This window comes from Podarcis liolepis, assembly GCF_965112155.1.
Source record: "Podarcis liolepis genome assembly, chromosome: 10".
NCBI lineage: Eukaryota > Metazoa > Chordata > Lepidosauria > Squamata > Lacertidae > Podarcis > Podarcis liolepis.
In genome coordinates this window covers 52,623,114-52,639,955 of record NC_139562.1, presented here as the reverse complement: position 1 = coordinate 52,639,955, position 16,842 = coordinate 52,623,114, and the positions used below count along the sequence as shown (strand labels likewise).

The 16,842-nt window shown below is 40.1% G+C and overlaps 1 protein-coding gene and 2 long non-coding RNA genes across 3 annotated transcripts; 2 read left to right on the top strand and 1 right to left on the bottom strand.

The window, feature by feature from the left end:
• Window positions 1-1,243: 1,243 nt before the first annotated feature.
• Window positions 1,244-16,040, top strand: SAMTOR (S-adenosylmethionine sensor upstream of mTORC1). The gene is made up of 5 exons (XM_083463726.1): window positions 1,244-1,626; window positions 10,051-10,192; window positions 11,078-11,239; window positions 12,025-12,139; window positions 13,802-16,040. Exons 1-5 carry the CDS (start codon window positions 1,467-1,469, stop codon window positions 14,429-14,431), a joined length of 1,209 nt encoding a protein of 402 aa, XP_083319852.1. The 5' UTR covers window positions 1,244-1,466; the 3' UTR covers window positions 14,432-16,040.
• Window positions 1,846-7,447, top strand: LOC310687969. The gene is made up of 2 exons (XR_014516694.1): window positions 1,846-6,733; window positions 7,145-7,447. It is a non-coding gene; the product is annotated as an uncharacterized lncRNA (long non-coding RNA).
• Window positions 11,959-16,220, bottom strand: LOC310687952. Its single transcript, XR_014516673.1, has 2 exons — window positions 16,094-16,220; window positions 11,959-12,131 (listed from the first exon to the last, which is right to left on the bottom strand). It is a non-coding gene; the product is annotated as an uncharacterized lncRNA (long non-coding RNA).
• Window positions 16,221-16,842: the final 622 nt, after the last annotated feature.

Below are 16,842 nucleotides of genomic sequence, written 5' to 3'. Positions count from 1 at the left end.
TAACGCAGGGCTCAGCAAACTTTTTCTGAAGGGGGCCGGTCCACTGTCCCTCAGACCTTGTGGGGAGCCGGACTATATTTTGAAGGGGGAAAATGAACAAATTCCTATGCCCAACAAATAACCGAGATGCATTTTAAATAAAAGCACACATTCTACTCATGTAAAAACACCAGGCAGGCCCCCCAAAAATCCAGAGATGCATTTTAAATAAAAGCGCACATTCTACTCATGTAAAAACACGCTGATTCCTGGACCGTCCTCGGGCCGGATTGAGAAGGTGATTGGGCCGGATCCGGCCCCTGGGCCTTAGTTTGCCTACCCATGCTCTAGACGAATGCCCAAATTCAGAGGTTGGCAGGGGTTGAAATTGGCATTTAGGAAATGTGGACAGGTTGAATAACACTATAAACAAGTGCGGAAAAGTTCAGGCTCCTTCAAATGATTAAAAAAATTGACTAATCTGTACAAAATCAAGAGCAAACGAATGACTAGCAAGAGAGAAAGCAGAAAGGATAAAAACGAAGCCAATGGATTTGCCCTTGAGGTGAACTGGGGGACACAGCAGGATAATCCCAAACCTTGCCAATCTCCCTTGTCCCTGGATTGAGTGGTTTTGTTAGGTTTTTTTTACAAGTTTGTTTTTAATGTATTTTTAAACAAATGTATTACATTACTAGTGCTGACCAAACCAAGCCCTACAAGCATCTCTTATTACAAAGAAGGGAGGGCAGGGGGGGGCAACGTGAATAAAATATTGGGTGGGAGGGCAAGTAAGCCCAGCTTTGCATAATTGATCACATGATGCAATGCAGAGACAGCATTTGAATGACAATGCCCATCAACTTGGGGTTTGTGTGGTCCCCTCAAATATTTTATGAGTGGGCGGGGTATAAAGAATAAATTGTTGTTGTTGTTAGGCAAAGCCCCCGTGGCCCCTAGGAGTTGGCTCCTATGAGTGGGGGATGTAAAAACTGGATAATTTGTCTTCCTTGCATCATGTTACGAGCAGGAGGTGGATCTTCATGTCACTTGGACCGCATTAGGTGGTTTATAATCCACAGTTCTGAGAACCTGCCTCCCCTTTACGCTTAGGCATCGCCGCTGGTGCATATGCTTGCTTCCTAGAGCTGCCCCTGGCAGCAGAAGCGCTAGCAACATTCCAAAGGCCTAAGGACTACATTTCCCATCAAGCCACGGGGAGCGGGGTGGTGGTGGGAAAAACAACAACGAAGCATCCGGAAACGGGCAGCGCTTCCGGCGGCTGCGCCTGAGAGGAAAGAAAAGCGCGAGACTACACTACCCAGCAAGCCACGGGAGACGAGCCGGGCCACGTGACCTTCGCCAGACTTTTAATTCTGCCTGCCTGGCTTGCCGTGAGGCGCAGAAGAGTCTGGCGACGGCCGCCGCCCCCTTTCCGCGGAGGGAGCGAGGCGGAGCGCAGGCGCCCTGCTGCCGCTACCACAGCTATGGAGCCGGAGCTGGGGCCCCCCTCGGGCGCCTCCGCCTCCTTCCCGTTCCCCCCGCCGCCGCCGCCGCCCCGGGAGCAAGAGCGGAAGCTGCAGCAGGAGAAGCTCTCCGGGGTAGTGAAGAGCGTCCACCGGCGGCTGCGCAAGAAGTACCGCGAAGGTAAGGCGGGAGAAGCCCCGCCGCGCCTCTGCCCCTCTTCCCGCGGAGCCAAGGGACCGGGCGGAGGAAGCGGGGGGTCCCACCCGCACGGGGGTCCCTCTGTCGCCCGGGGGAAGCGAGGCCTTGGCCCGAGGCCTGGCAGGGAAGCTGAGCCTGGGCCCCACCCCCTTTCCCCGCCTGCCCTGTAGGCCTCTGGACCCGCCGAGCGAGGAGCAAGGCAGGAGGGCGGCTGTGGGGGACTGGGGTCTCGGGCCTCTGAGGGGAGAGGGCGGCCGCCTTGGGGCTTCCTTTCATTCAAGAAACGGTTGTTGTTCCATCTTCATCGTTGTGCCAAAATGGGATCCGATGGCTTCTTTCTTTCTTTCTTTCTTTCTTTCTTTCTTTCTTCTCTCTCTTTCTCTTACCCCCCACGCCCCCCCAAAATATCAAGAGCCAGAAAAGTGGCCACAGGAACGATGTGAAGCGGTGGCTCGCAAAGGTTTAAGAGGGCGTGACATAAACCCCCAAAACACAATATCCTTTATAATTCAGAATATTATTGGCCATGAATCCAGAGTTTCAATCCTCTTTATTTCAGCTACTTGCTGGGAAGCACCGTGGCAGAGATTGGTTGGGAGGCCACGAAGCGATGTGTTCTGCTGTGATCATGGTCCCAGTGCTTCGCAGTGTTTCCACAGCCCCTGTTTTGAATGCTGCCATTTTGTTCCAGAATGTTATGAAGCTGTACAGCATAATGGGTGTTGCTTTTACTTGGGGGTGTTCCAGCCTTGCTGCTCCAGATTATTTTCCTGATTTCGCCTGGCAAGTCCAGGAATGATGTGAAAGAGTTGCGAAAGGCAGATGGGGGAAATGCTACCATATTCCTTTCCTGGCTTTGTGGGCAGTGAAAAGGATGTGGGCCTTTCCTGGACTCTCAGGGCTGTTTTCCACATTTCTGTTGCTTAAAAACAGGTGTACAAACCCATATTTTAAGGCCTATGAGGTATGAAGTTACTTGGCTGCAATTGGAGAGGGACGAATTTGGAATCTTGACTACTGGGAATTTTGAAGCTATCCATTTCGGTATTCCGCTTGTTAAACGGACTCTTGCATACGTCTGTATTTCTTAGGCATCTCACCTTGCAAGGCTTCTCTATCTCCAGCCTTCATCCTGTTGATACATTGCATCCTTTAGAAAGACATTCAGTTTGGAATGTATGTTGAGATTGGCAAATATGGCAACAGCTAGTTTAACTTTTTGTGGACTTGCATGAAATCATGTCAATGGAGTAATTAATCCTAGTAACCAGTCCCCCACCACTCTTCTTGGCAATATGAAAATTCCAGGCAAGAAACAAATTCAGACCTCTCCTTCCAGCTCTTGTCATCACTTTGCATGTCACATATCCAATATCTAATATATGAGTTTACTGAGAGAGAATTGAGGCCTAGTGTAAGCTGTTTGCTGAAGTGCACAGAGTGCAGTAGAAGTGACATACTCAGGCCCTAGATACTTAAGGTCTTGGGCAGGGGTTGGCAAGGTTTACTGGCCATGGGCCAGATCACTCCCACAGAGATTGTCCGTGGGCCGGACTGGCGCAGCACGATGCTGGAAATCGCATCTGTGCATGTCCACGGTGCTGGAAATCGCTTCTGCGCATGCCTAGACGTCGGAAATCGTGCCTGAGCAGAAACAATTTTGGGCGTCTGGTCATGCGCAGATGCGATTTGCGGTATCTGCGCATGCGCAGACATGATTTCTGGCGCCGCTCGGCGAGTCGATGCACTGGTTTAGCACAGCGCGGCGGGGGACTCACCGAGTGGGCAGCTTGGTTCAGGGGTGGCTCATGGGCCAGTAAAATTGTCTTCGTAGGCCGCATCCAGCCCATGGGCCACATGTTGCCAACCCCTGGTCTTGGGGCTCTTATCCAAGGGCAACTGAATAAATCTCATCAAGGGGTCAGCTAAAACAATCTTGCATGTTATCGAATAGGTTTAACAAACTTGCAAAACAAGCTGTCTGATAAGGATATTGGATAACATGCAGGATTGTTTTAGCTCATCCTCTTGATGAGATTTATTCAGCTGCCCTTTGAAAGTCTTTGCAACTCAAACCTTTGTTGTTTCTAGCATACCTTGAGTTATCTTCTTTCATTGTCTTGTATTCTAATTTGTCTGGCATGTTTTGGGTGACTAGGGATAATATGTGTGGGGGTGTTTTTTTTGTTTTGTTTGCATTTTGGTGGAATCTGTAACATAATCTGTAAGCCATGGGTAGGCAAACTAAGACCTGGGGTCCAGATCCCGCCCAATCGCCTTTTAAATCCGGCCCGCAGACAGTCTGGGAATCAGCGTGTTTTTACATGAATAGAATGTGTCCTTTTATTTGTGGGGCATAGGAATTTGTTCCCCCCCCCAAAAAAAATATAGTCTCCCCCCCCCCACAAGGTCTGAGGGACAGTGGACTGGCCCCCTGCTGTAAGTAAACAGGAGCCCTTAATATATTTAGTATGATTAATATGTCTTAAGCACAAGTGCAACCTAACTTGTCAGCCAAAATTCATGCAACTGTTATATGCTTTGTACTATAGCTATATTTATAGCATAGGTTTTCTTATCCTAGTAAGACACGTTTTAGTAAGATGTATCTGTACCACATCTGTAGAAAAGACATGTATTTGTACTATGAGAAACCCTGCTGATAGAAAAAGGATTATAAGGCAGCCTTGGTCTTGAAATGGCCTTAACCACTCCGCTAGTATCATTGTTTGTTTGTTGTTTGTTTAGATTTATATACCACCCTTCATCAAAAGATTTTGGATGGGTTCACAAGATCCCATTGTGTATGGGATCTAATATAATAATGAAATGGCATCCTGGTGCATTTTGTTGCCTCTTTGGTAGATTTAGTCCTGGAATTTTACTGCTGACCCTTAAATAAAAGTATTGTTTGAATGTGGTACAGATATCCCAAGTCCTCTTTGCATGTCAAAGAGGTGGAAATGTAAATTTCATACTGAGTAGCTAGTTTGACTAAAATGTTCATAACCATTTTCTGTGATGCAGAACAACTCTGGTAATTAAGCTTTTTGTGTCTCCTCATTTACAACTGAAGGAAGCAAATGTACGTGTAACTGCACTTTCTTGTAACCATGCACTGTGACCCTTGCCCCTCTGGGTTGTATCTTCCTACTGCCCATCTAAAAATTTAGGCAGGGACCTATCTCAATTGCCGTGTATAACACGATGGTACCATGTATATTGATGCTACACAACAATAATTTTACTTGTATATTATCATCAGCTATTTAAATAAGGTATGAGCCATTTCCTTAATGGCAATTACTTCCTCCCAGAGGTTGCAAGATTATCCTGTGGACTTGGCTTGATTACCTTAATAACTGCTGTGGATGAAGGAAATGCCATTCCTGATATGGTAGTTTCTACATATGTTGTGGCATGTTCCTGTCATCCTTGCTTCTAGATTGTCTATGACCTCTTCTAGCTGAAATCTTGGCACACAAGGAGCAAAGTGGGTGTACGGTAGCATTTCCAGTTAAACCATTTCACCTATTTTGAATGAAATAAATGCAATCTTGTGGTATTTCAGGGTTTTCTTGCAGAAGATCAAAGAAAGCAAGTACTTGAAATCAGTCCATCGCTGCTAGTATATCTCTTAAGTATATCCACTCTTCTTTAGAGCTCCAGGATCAGCAGTTGCTAATGGTCTCCCATATGCTTCATCATAGAAAACTGGTGGGAGAACCTATATCTAAGAGATTCCATGGTTGCATATGCTGACCGGGCTCGACTCTGCTAGCCTGAGGCAGAACCAAAAAATGGAAATTTTCAGCCCATAGTTGCTGAAGGTAGGACCTTCTTGTAATGGAAAGATTTAAGGAGTAAAACTACAGATCTGCCTTTAATTTACTTGTTTGCGTAATAGGTGCAAAAAAGCAATAGACAAAGTACATTTACTGTTACCTCCTTGGAGTAAAAATGCACGCATCAGAAGAAAACAAGCACTTTATATACACATAAAACCCATCAGTTGTCTCCCATTTGTTAAATGGGATGAGTATATAGTTTTCACAGAGGCTTAAGTTTCAATTTTCCATCGTGTCAGCTGTGTCTTGAAGTTAATAAGCTGATGTAGGTTTTCCAAAGAATGTACTGTGAAGAAGCCATTTTAATGGATGTGCTCCTTCTGTCACTTTGAAAGACGGTAGTGAAAGGAAATGTTGGTGATCCAACTTTGAACCCTAATCCTTAGTATATGTGGCATACTTTCTGGAATTATCGCAATTACGTTAGTGTTGTGGCAGTGTTACATGTTGTGGTATTTTCCAGGCATACTGTTGGAAAGTTCCTCCCACCCTCATAAAAGCATTACCACTGTTGAATCTTGAATGAACAAACTTTGATTCTTGTAGAAGACTTTCTTTTCTTGAAATGTGCAGTGCTTGTAGCCCTGATTTGTGGATAAGATATAGTTTTCAAACACAGGCACGAATGAGAGCCAATATAGTTGTGCTGGGGTATGCACATTTTAGCATGATTTCGTCACCAACTAGTTTCACTTGCCATGCCAGCACTATTCCTCCCCAAGTGCTCTGTTATGAGGACTTAGGGGGTGAGAAGGATCTTTGTATCTTAGTTTAGCCATTGGAACTTATAAATATTCTCACAGCTTTGTCCTTTCTCCAAACGTTGAGAGGTGAAGGGCTCCTCCCAATATTTCTGCATCAGAATTTAGGGAACTAGGATCTCAGTATTAACTTGTAAGGGGAGATGTGATTACTAGACGAGGGGGTGGTTGCCCTTTGTAGTCACTCCTAATGATTGGCTTTATGGACCTTTTAGGTTGACAACTTACTTAAAATGCAAGTTACAAGTTCAACACTTAACAAAGCTGAGTTCTGCACAAGTCTTTCTCCATAGTTTTGTCTTATTTTATCAGTTCACATCTACATTGAATTGGATGTGCTTCAGTTGTGTAGTAAGGTTGTTATGGACTGTTAATATGTGACCCACACCTAAAACATACTCAAGCAAATATTGAAGTAAAAATAGTTGAACAGTTTTTCTAGTAGTCAAAATTAGTTGAACTGAAATATTTGTTTTGGAGGTCAAATGTAAACTAAAGGATATAAATGAAAAGATATAAAAGGAATAATTGGAGACACATTGGGTTGAAAATTATAATATAGATTAAGATTCGAAAGAGGGTAAGATACTTGCTGAATATGGTTGTGTAAAAAGGAACACAAAAAAGGGAGATGTGAGGAAGTCAGGAAGAAGGGTTATGAAAATAACAAGTAAAAATTGGATTTTTATGTCTTTTTTCTTATCTTTTTCTTTTTTCTTTTTTTTCTTATATTTTCTGGGTTTTTTCTTTTTTTCCTTTTTAATGTATTTTAATGTATTTTTCTGTTTTATTTTGTGTGTGAAGGTTTCTTTTATTGTTTAAAATAGCAATAAACATCTTTTTTAAATAAAATAAAATAAAATTAGTTGAACTGAAATATTTGTTTTGGAGGTTAAATATGTAATAAGGTGCACAGTTTAATTGGAATGTGAGATGCAAAGCTTTCTAGTTGGAATCTTTTATGTATCTTTACATGTGACAATTCAATGACGTATGGTTCCTTAAGTTATTTATATTGTAAGGGGGGGAAATGAATGTACTGTATGCAGGTGGGGGGAGGGAAAGGAGTATGAATGTCCAGTCACTGCTTTTGAACTGTGCCACTGTTCTCTACCAATATACAAATGTGATTCAAGTAATATACATCTGTATATTGGTAGAGAACACCTTGCTGTATTTTTATGAAGTGCAATCTATACATATTCCAATAAACAGAAATACATGAATATGGTTCCAAGCTAACTAATGTATTTGCCTGATACCCATTGAACACATGTTTGGGACACCAGATCTGAGCCTAACCTGGTCCCTAGGCTTGCTATGAGGCTTTCCTGTGGTGGTGGGGGACAGGACTTGATTGGACAATCTTTCACTTATTCACACAGTATCAGATTCCTCTCCACAGAATACCCCAACACTCAAGGGTGTCTGCATGCACAGAAGTCTTTGACCCTTTGCATCCTTTCATTATGTTGAAGCTTTTTCCTGACATATTCATTATACTTATGAAAATATGAATAACTTTATAATTCAATTCAAAGCAATCTAAGCTACCTGTCAGCTCAGCTCTCCTTTAACCATTATGTCATCCTGATACCCAGTATGTGTACAGTACATGATTTATTAACTATATTAAGGTGGGGGCACAGATATAAAGCATGAATCGCTGCACAGATTATGAGAGATTTAATCTTACATCACAGAGGTGATGGTGTGGCCTTGCAGTTGGTTACAGCTACTGAGGCATTTGTGTATAACTAGATACATGTGTATTATTTATTTCTATTATTTACTAAATTTGTATAGCACCCCTTCATCCATAGATCTTAGGGTGATCCACAACATAAAAATATGAGATAAATAGACACAAAATACATAATAAAAACAAGAACAAAAACAAACCAATAGCCAACCCACCCCGGTTCACAGTAATACCATGATGAGATTGCAGCTGCATGCCAATCCCAGGTTGTTTACATGAAGGAAGGTATAATTTGAAGCATCCAAGTGGTGAATAACAGCTGTTTAAAATAATTATTAGGAAGTTGTATGCAATGTTGCTTCCTAGTCTTTTCTTAAGTGTTTCGTAAAATATTTTGGAATTCAAATTTTGCTTTTGAAAGAGCATAGTGAGCGAGAGGGTAAAATCTATTAGCACCCATTTTATTTTGATTTATGGCATGCTGCTAATTTTCAGTTATCTACAAACGAGCTTTTTGGGTGTGTACAAGGAAGTGCAAGAATCAAGCATGTCAATGCCTTTCATTCCAAGTTCTAACAACAACCACCACCTGATAGTAGCTTTTTGAGCATTCAGTCTAATTACCTTTTGACCACTTGGCTTACAGAGGATAACATTTTACTTGAGTACAGTGATACCTTGGGTTAAGAAATTAGTTCGTTCTGGAGGTCTGTTCTTAACCTGAAACTGTTCTTAACCTGAAGCACCACTTTAGCTAATGGGGCCTCCCGCTGCCGCCGTGCTGCCAGAGCACGATTTCTATTCTCATCCTGAAGCAAAGTTCTTAACCCGAGGTACTATTTCTGGGTTAGCGGAGTCTCTAACCTGAAGCGTATGTAACTTGAGGTACCACTGTATTTTGGCATTGTCTGGGTCAACTTTTCAAGTAACCTATCCTGGTGTCCCTGAAGGGTGAACAAAATGATGCTGTACCTACTGTGATGAACAGGTTAAGGGAGTACAAGCAAAAAAACATTGGGCAATAGCTGAGAGTTGGGAATATATTTAAAATGGTGACTTGAATACAAGCTGAAAGTCTCCTAGAATCTAATGTCTCTTTGTAACATAAAAATAGGCTTTCCCTGCCAATATACTACAGAGTGGTAGCTTTCCATTTGGTGCAACACTGAATTGGTTACTAGTTGTGAACTGAACAGAGAACATCAGTCAGTTATTTAGAAGAGATTATACAGCTTTCCAGTGTCGGTTACATCAGCATAGTTTAGAAGGTTCAGGAAATGGTGGTTAGAGTAAATTCAATCTTGGATGGTAAACAGTTTGTCTTATTAGTAATCTGATATTGTAGTTTGTCTGCTGAGCCAGAAAAACAAGCAAAATTTTCCATTAGGGTAGTGAAGGCCCTTCATGGGACCTGGAAGAGAGGGGAGGGAAAGGAGGAATGACTTTTCTCCCTAGATCTCTTCGCTGCAGCACAATCAATGTTTGTGTGGCTTCTCCAATATGAGCTTGAAAGGGAAGTAGGATAGCAAAGGATAGGTTACTGTGCAGAGTAAACAAGGGAGAAAACCTGAAGTGTTGTAATCTAGTCGTATGAGTAACTTCCTTAACGAAGTCAAACTAAATATGCCAGGTATATATTTTCAACAAAACAGCTTCAAAAACATTGTAGGCAAGGCTCTTGAGCTACTTTTGAAAATATCTTTTGCATTGGCGTGGTAATTGTAATCCAATTTTCTGTTCTGAATAATGAGTAATCCTTTCTGTGGGTAGTTGGGAGATGGGGCAATAGAATATCTCTTTTGCTCCATACGGCTGTTTCCTTTCCAATTCAACAAACTTGATGCAATCCTCAAATGGGTTTGAGGGAAATATTTCATACTTTTTTTTCCTATATGACTGAAGAGCCAAACTGTATTTTTATACCCAAACAGAAAACGAAGTTGCTAGTTGGTTTCTGCTATTTCTGTTTATTAAGTTTGCACAATTAGGTTTATCTCTTCCCCTCATTGCAATGTTTCCACAATAAGCCGGACTCTGGGTTTGATGAACACTCGTCCATTATTCTCACCGGTCTCTTTTTTTGGTGTGTTTTTAGTGGGGGACTTTGATAAAATCTGGCGTGAACATTGTGAAGATGAAGAAACACTCTGTGAATACGCTGAGGCAATGAAAAATCTGGCAGATAACCATTGGACTAAAACCTGTGAAGGAGAGGGCCGCATTGAATGGTGTTGCAGGTAAGTGGTCTAATGCAAACTATTGAGAAAGTTGTTTTTGGTCATAAGCTTGCAGGATTTCTACAGGAGAACAGATTGCAAAAATACATTTCCACAGAATATATGTTTCTGTATATAATTGCTTTCAGGGTTCTGTTTTTGTTTTCTCTATATTTGTAGCAGTCTTTGTATTTAACAAATAATGAATGGAAAACGTCTTTCTATCAAATGTATACAAATGGAGACCTTCTTTCCCAAACCCAATGTTTCATGATGTTTTCTTCTGCCAAGCTTTGTTTTCAAACCACATGCCTAGTACTAAATTGATAGATTAAGACTGCATAACTAGACAGGTGGAGATTAAAAGGGATTTTAGTTGTTCGTTCCAGTTTCTAGAATAGATTTACCCAGTACTACTGGAATGTGAAGACCCACCTGTAGTGTAGAAATGGCAGTTCCTTGGACTCTACCCATGTAGTCAAATGAAAGCACTTAGTTTTCAGATTAACAGTTTTAGTTGCTTGTTCTGGTTGAAATGGGGTGTGGGATACAGCTGAAGGGAAGCCCTGTAGATATATAAACACCAGCTTGGTGTGGAAAACACTTCTAATAAGACAAAAGATTCAGAAGAAGAAAGAAGGAAAGAAACTTTAATTGCTTGTGATCCTGAATAAACTGCATGGTCTTGAACAGATAGTTTGGGATACTATATCACATTACTTTAATTAACATTTGGTGCAAACCCATTTGTTTAATTTTATGTGTACAATCACTTCAAATCATTCTACCTAGATAAGGAATAATTATATTCTGTTCTTTGAACTATATAGATAAGAAAGTGCCTTTAGAAAATGATAGTGAAAACTATTTTGAATTGCCTTTCCCCCTCTTTTCTTTCTCCCCAAGTGTGTCACGGGAATATTTTCAAAATGGTGGAAAACGAAAAGCACTGGAAAAAGATGAGAAAAGAGCAGTTCTTGCTACTCAAAGTATTCAAACCATGAGTATTAACCCAGCTTCCAAAATAGAGGATTCTTCTGAAAATTCAAATCACAGTATAATGGATGAGTAAGTGTTATCAGAGGGCAGATGTGGTGGTGGTGGAAGTTCATTTGTGTGTGTTTTGTGAATTTAGCATGCTAGACTAAGTAGGCATTTTAGAGTCCTATTTATTTTACTGAAGGGGGTTATGTATGTGATCTAATGCTTCTGTTAAGATCAGTGGGACTTAACAGAAGCTTATATTTGGCCTAATCATGCCAAACAAGAACTGTATTGCCGAAGAACACCAGAGGAACCCTGAAGTGTATTGTCTAAACAATAGAAACTTAATTTCTTTACCAAAAAAACTGTAAGAGATGTGCAATTACTAAACTTATTGTGTGTTATAAGCAAAGTTCAGCAGAAGCAGGAAACCTCTATTTCCCCAAGAGACAACAGGGCCCATTTATCTTTCACTAAATAAATTTATTATTATGTTGCTTTTTGGACCCATATGAAGTCTCCTTCCCTCTCTCCAAAAGAAAAAAAACCCTTCAGAAATGGGTTCAGAACAAGGACCTCCTTTCCTCTCTCAGTAGCTGAAGTACATTGAAGTACAGTTTGGAGGGGATTAGGAAGAGTGTTAGGAATTGCATATGTGGGGAGTTGTGGGCGTATGGAGACAGACAAGGTTTCTTGGGAAATGCCTTGGCTTATTTCCAACCAAGTATGACCAGGACATGTCACCATTCGCCAGTTATATAACTGCAGCTGTATGTTTCCTGTTCTAAAAGATTGCAATGCAATTTCTAAAAGATTCGGATTTTATTTCTTTAAAGGTTATTTCACAATTTGAATCCCCTTCTATTTAGATTGCTACATCCTTCAGGAAAGATCAGATTACTTGATGTTGGCAGCTGTTTTAATCCATTTTTGAAGTTTGAAGAATTTTTGACGGTTGGCATTGACATTGTCCCAGCTGTTGAGGTATGAAACATTTGTCAGTACAGATAATCAAGAGAAGATTATTAAATCCTTAACATGCAAAAAATTATTCAGTTGGATACTAGCAGCATGCACTTGGCTTGTATCCAGCTAAGCCACACTCAAAGCAGACCCATTGACTAAAGTCCATTGATTTCAGTGGCTCTAATCATGACTTTCGTCAGATACAGTCATATATGTTTGGGTTTGTTTAAGCATTCTATGCACAAATCAATGTGTCATAAAAAGTAAAACTTTTAATGGAGCAAGTGCAATGGTCGTTGGATTTTTCACTAAGAACATGATCTATCCAAAGTTGAGCACTGCTGAACCCCTTGATTACATGCTGTAAAATTCAGGTAAAAATCAGTGGGGGAAATGTCAAAACATATTTTACTTCCTGAATTGTTTTAAAACCAATGTTTTGTATGAAAGACAGCTGCCAGGGTGTTCTTTATTTTTATGTGTATTTATTCATGCATTGAATAATCACTATGAATTTTGCAATATTCCCTTAAATTCCATAGTTCAGTGTTACATCAGAAGTATAATTCAATTCCTTTGTGCTTCAGAATCAGGACTGTAGTGGTTAGACTACTTAATTTGGGGGGGGGGGGGAGAGCGCCTACGATCATCCAACAGATTTCTTGTTAAAAATAATTAGTAATATTTAGTATTGGTGCAAATGCCTAGAAAAACAGCAGATGGCAAGCACCGTCTTATGTCATTTCCACTTTCTCTCTTCCATAGAAGGGAATGTCTCTTATAAAATGATACCCTCTATGGAACAAGTACATTATCTAAGAACAAACTATGCTGTTTGCTTTTTTTAAAAAATGCTTTACACATATACCTATTTAATTTATCAGTTAATTGACTTCTGTAACGCCCTATGCAGGGGGTTGCCCTTGCACAATACAGAAATTGTGATTAGGGCAGAATACTACTGCTAGAGTGCTATCACTTTTGGCATGTGGTCTCATGAGACTTCTGTCTTGGAGGATGGGCAGTGGCTGCCTATATGTTCCTGGGCCCAATTTAAGGTGCTCTTGTTGACATAGAAAGCCATGAACAACTTGGTAGCTAGGTATTTGAGAGAACACTTCTGTTGATACCAACCTACCTCTGCCTTGATATCAGTGGAGGAAGTTCTGCTTGTTGTGTCTCCCCTCTGGGGAATGTTGCTTAACTGTGGGGTATGTGAGATAGAGCCTTCTTGGTAATGATAAAACTATCTTTCTCTAGTAGGGCAGACAGTTACACCTTTGAAACTTCATCACCAGCTACAATACCTTTTTATTCACCCAAGATGATGGTGGAGGTGGCTAACTGCTGTGATCTGCGGGATTGTTTTATATATATATATATATATATATATATATATATATATATATATATGCCATCCAACTCAGTGGGCTTTGTGATGTTTGGCTGCTACGGAATTGTTTATTATATCTATTTCAATTTCTTACATTCTGTTTTTGTTTTGGAAAATGCTTTGCAATTCTTTTTCTTGATGGAAAATGCTGTGCAGTATTTAGATTAAAATACTGAAGCTCAAAAGATTTATCTGTTCATGGTGTAGCCATGCTTCAAATGCATAGTTTTAATGTACCTGGTTTGCACCATCCAAGTATATTGCTGCATCTGTGTTTCTTTCCGCAGAGCGTCTATAAATGTGACTTCTTGAACCTTCAGATTCAGCAACCTCTTCAGCTTGCACAAGATGCCATAGATGCTTTTTTGAAACAGCTAAAAAATCCTATTGATTCCCTGCCTGGAGAATTGTTCCACATTGTGGTCTTCTCCCTCCTTCTATCTTACTTCCCTTCCCCTTATCAACGATGGATATGTTGCAAAAAGGCCCACGAACTTCTTGTATTGAACGGATTGCTGCTTATTATCACTCCTGACTCTTCCCATCAGAATCGCCATGCTATGATGATGAAAAGCTGGAAAATTGCTATAGAATCCTTGGGCTTTAAACGTTTCAAGTACTCAAAATTTTCTCATATGCACCTGATGGCATTTAGGAAGATCTCACTTAAAACAACAAGTGACTTGGTGAGTAGGAACTACCCAGGGATGTTATACATCCCCCAGGATTTCAATAGTATAGAAGAAGAGGAATTTTCTAATAACTCCTGCTACATCCGATCTGATGCAGAAGATGAACAACTGGCATACAGCTTCATGGAGCTTCCAGATGCTCCTTATGACTCTGACTCTGGGGAAAGCCAGACCAGCTCTATTCCTTTTTATGAGCTAGAAGATCCTATATTGCTTCTAAGTTAATGTAACAATTAAAGTATGCGATGAAGTTCAAACTCCCTTTACTGTAAAACTAATTTTGCTATACAGACATCTGCTCTGCACATGAAAGCATTTACAAAAAGGAAATTCGAAAGGTTTTTGGGAGCCATCACTTTTTTCTACTTACGAATTTTAAAATTTATTCTTGTATTGAAAAGTTGAAGTGCATGTTTTATGCAGAATGGCTCATGTCCATAGCATAAACAGGGTTTACTTTAATATTTGTATCGGTAAAATACTCCGGAAAGGTACAATTTCCCCTCCGCCCTCCAGTGCTGTGAACTGTGATTTTGCAAATATGCTAATGTTTCTTGGTGTGATATTTTTAAATCTCAAGATAGGATTTTTGAGGTTCATGCTAGCATTTCTTAAGAGGTTTGGCGCAGAACGTTTATAGTATGCACTGTTAGTGTTTGACTTGAACAAAAAATGGACCTAGAACAAAGTTTGGGTTGAGTCAATCTTGATAGGGTAAAATGAAAATCTCTGCAGATTGGTTTTACTTGTCTTTAATACTGCAATTAGAACATTTCAGCAAGAGATTAGATTCTCTTGCCCCTGATGCTGTTGGAATGATATATAACACACACATATATAATGGTAGATTAAAAATATGGGATTATTGTTTTTTGTTTTTTTTTGTTAACTTCCAAGGTACAATATCCTTGCCATTTTTTAATTACACTAACATCATTGCCCACACTACAGTTTTTCTTTGTATTTTGTGTTACAAAGTATTTTGCATTGAAGTAGTTGAGTACAAAGCTGCATAACAGTCCCTTCCAGAAGTCTCTGATGCATGAAATCAGCAAAGTATTGAATTGAGCCTCATTATAATCCTACATATTTTTATTAATGTAATTTGTAAGTTTTTTCCCACAGCTATGAATGAAAACAAATAAAGGCACTCTAGTGTTTTGGAGGGCTGGATAACTAATCTGCATAATAAATCTTTTTTAAAAATTCTGAAGTTCACAAGCTAAGAAACTGGTTTCTTTGGTGTCAGATAGAAAAATGAAGTATAACTTGTTTTCACAAATCTAATCCTGGGTGGAACTGTTTCCTTTTAAACAAAATCTGTTTTATTAACTGCACCAACATTTTTTAAACTGCACCAGAATTTTTGGACTCCTATATCTAGCTTCCATATCAGATTAAAGGCATTTGTATTCACATGTCCGAATGTGGGTTCAAGCTGATACAAGTTGAAATATATAAACCAACAGCCAAAAGACCCAGTAGTTTTTGTAGTTTCATAAAACAAAAATCAATAAAATATATTTAAAAATAAATAAAATGGCAGTTTTAATAAATGTTGGCCTGGTGTTAAGCAATCAGCTGCCATTTTAGGAGTGCCACTACACAGCTTGAAAGGGATTTCTGTGTGTTTAAAAATGTGTACAAGTTTTACACTCCCACCAAAATGTCACACTAATGTTTCACAAAACTGACATCTCGACTTGCTTTTTGCATACTGTTATGTAGTTTTTATACACAACTTTCATACAGCGTGGTGTTGCTTTGTAAACATGTTTTTGCTTTTTTTACCTCTTGCATGTAAAATTTAAAAAAAACAACCTATGAATGTTCAGATTTGACTGCAAGTAACCATAGGGAATTTATGTTTAAAAGAAAACCTGATACCTTCTGAAAAGGGCATTGTGATCCCTCTGAAGGCTTTGTGGCACAGCCTCAGGCCCAGATTTGGCCGGCCATCACTTAATCCCACAGGCAAAAGTAGGGTATGGATGGGCTGCATCTGTGACAACAGGGTGATTGCCTGTCATCCTGCTTGTCATAACTGCTATCTTGTAGAGTGGCAGTTGGCACTCAGAAGCAACATGCCCCAGTTAGTTTGATTATCCATTGAACCAAGAACAGTTGCTGCATAGGCAGGTAGAGGTTTCCTACATCTAATGCTAAATGTTCCTTTTCATTTATTTAAAAGCTTCCTAGGGTGTTTTTGGTGTGTGTTGGGAGTAGGTAAAGCTGCCATGCTGGTGCTACCTTTTCTCTCATTCCAAATATATACTTCTCAGATGTGCAAGTTGTGCAGTTTAATATTAGCAGAAGGTCCCTAGGACTTCCTAAGCATAGGTGCATTTCTGTTATATAGTGCATGTTAATGTTTTCTCATTCATTCAGATCCTGAAATTCAAGTCATGATGTATGTAAGTGAAATGGTTTAAAACTTTTAATGGTAGAAGTTGGCCAGTATTGTCTGATGGCTTGGTGAATGTGTTGTGGATCCTTCAGTAGAGGAATCACTTTATTATTTTCCCAATTGCCCTAATGTGAACAAATCTTTTGGAGCAATTAACCACCCCCAAGTAATATTTGCAGGCACATTTTATTTTAAATGGACTTGTTACTGGAATCTCACTAGAAAGATT

Excerpts from the sequence above, each read along its gene's own strand:
- SAMTOR (XM_083463726.1), top strand. The coding sequence starts at position 1,467 with ATGGAGCCGGAGCTGGGGCCCCCCTCGGGCGCCTCCGCCTCCTTCCCG. Across the intron at positions 10,193-11,077 it reads CGCATTGAATGGTGTTGCAG|TGTGTCACGGGAATATTTTC; the intron begins GTAAGTGGTCTA and ends TTTCTCCCCAAG. Across the intron at positions 11,240-12,024 it reads AATCACAGTATAATGGATGA|ATTGCTACATCCTTCAGGAA; the intron begins GTAAGTGTTATC and ends CCTTCTATTTAG.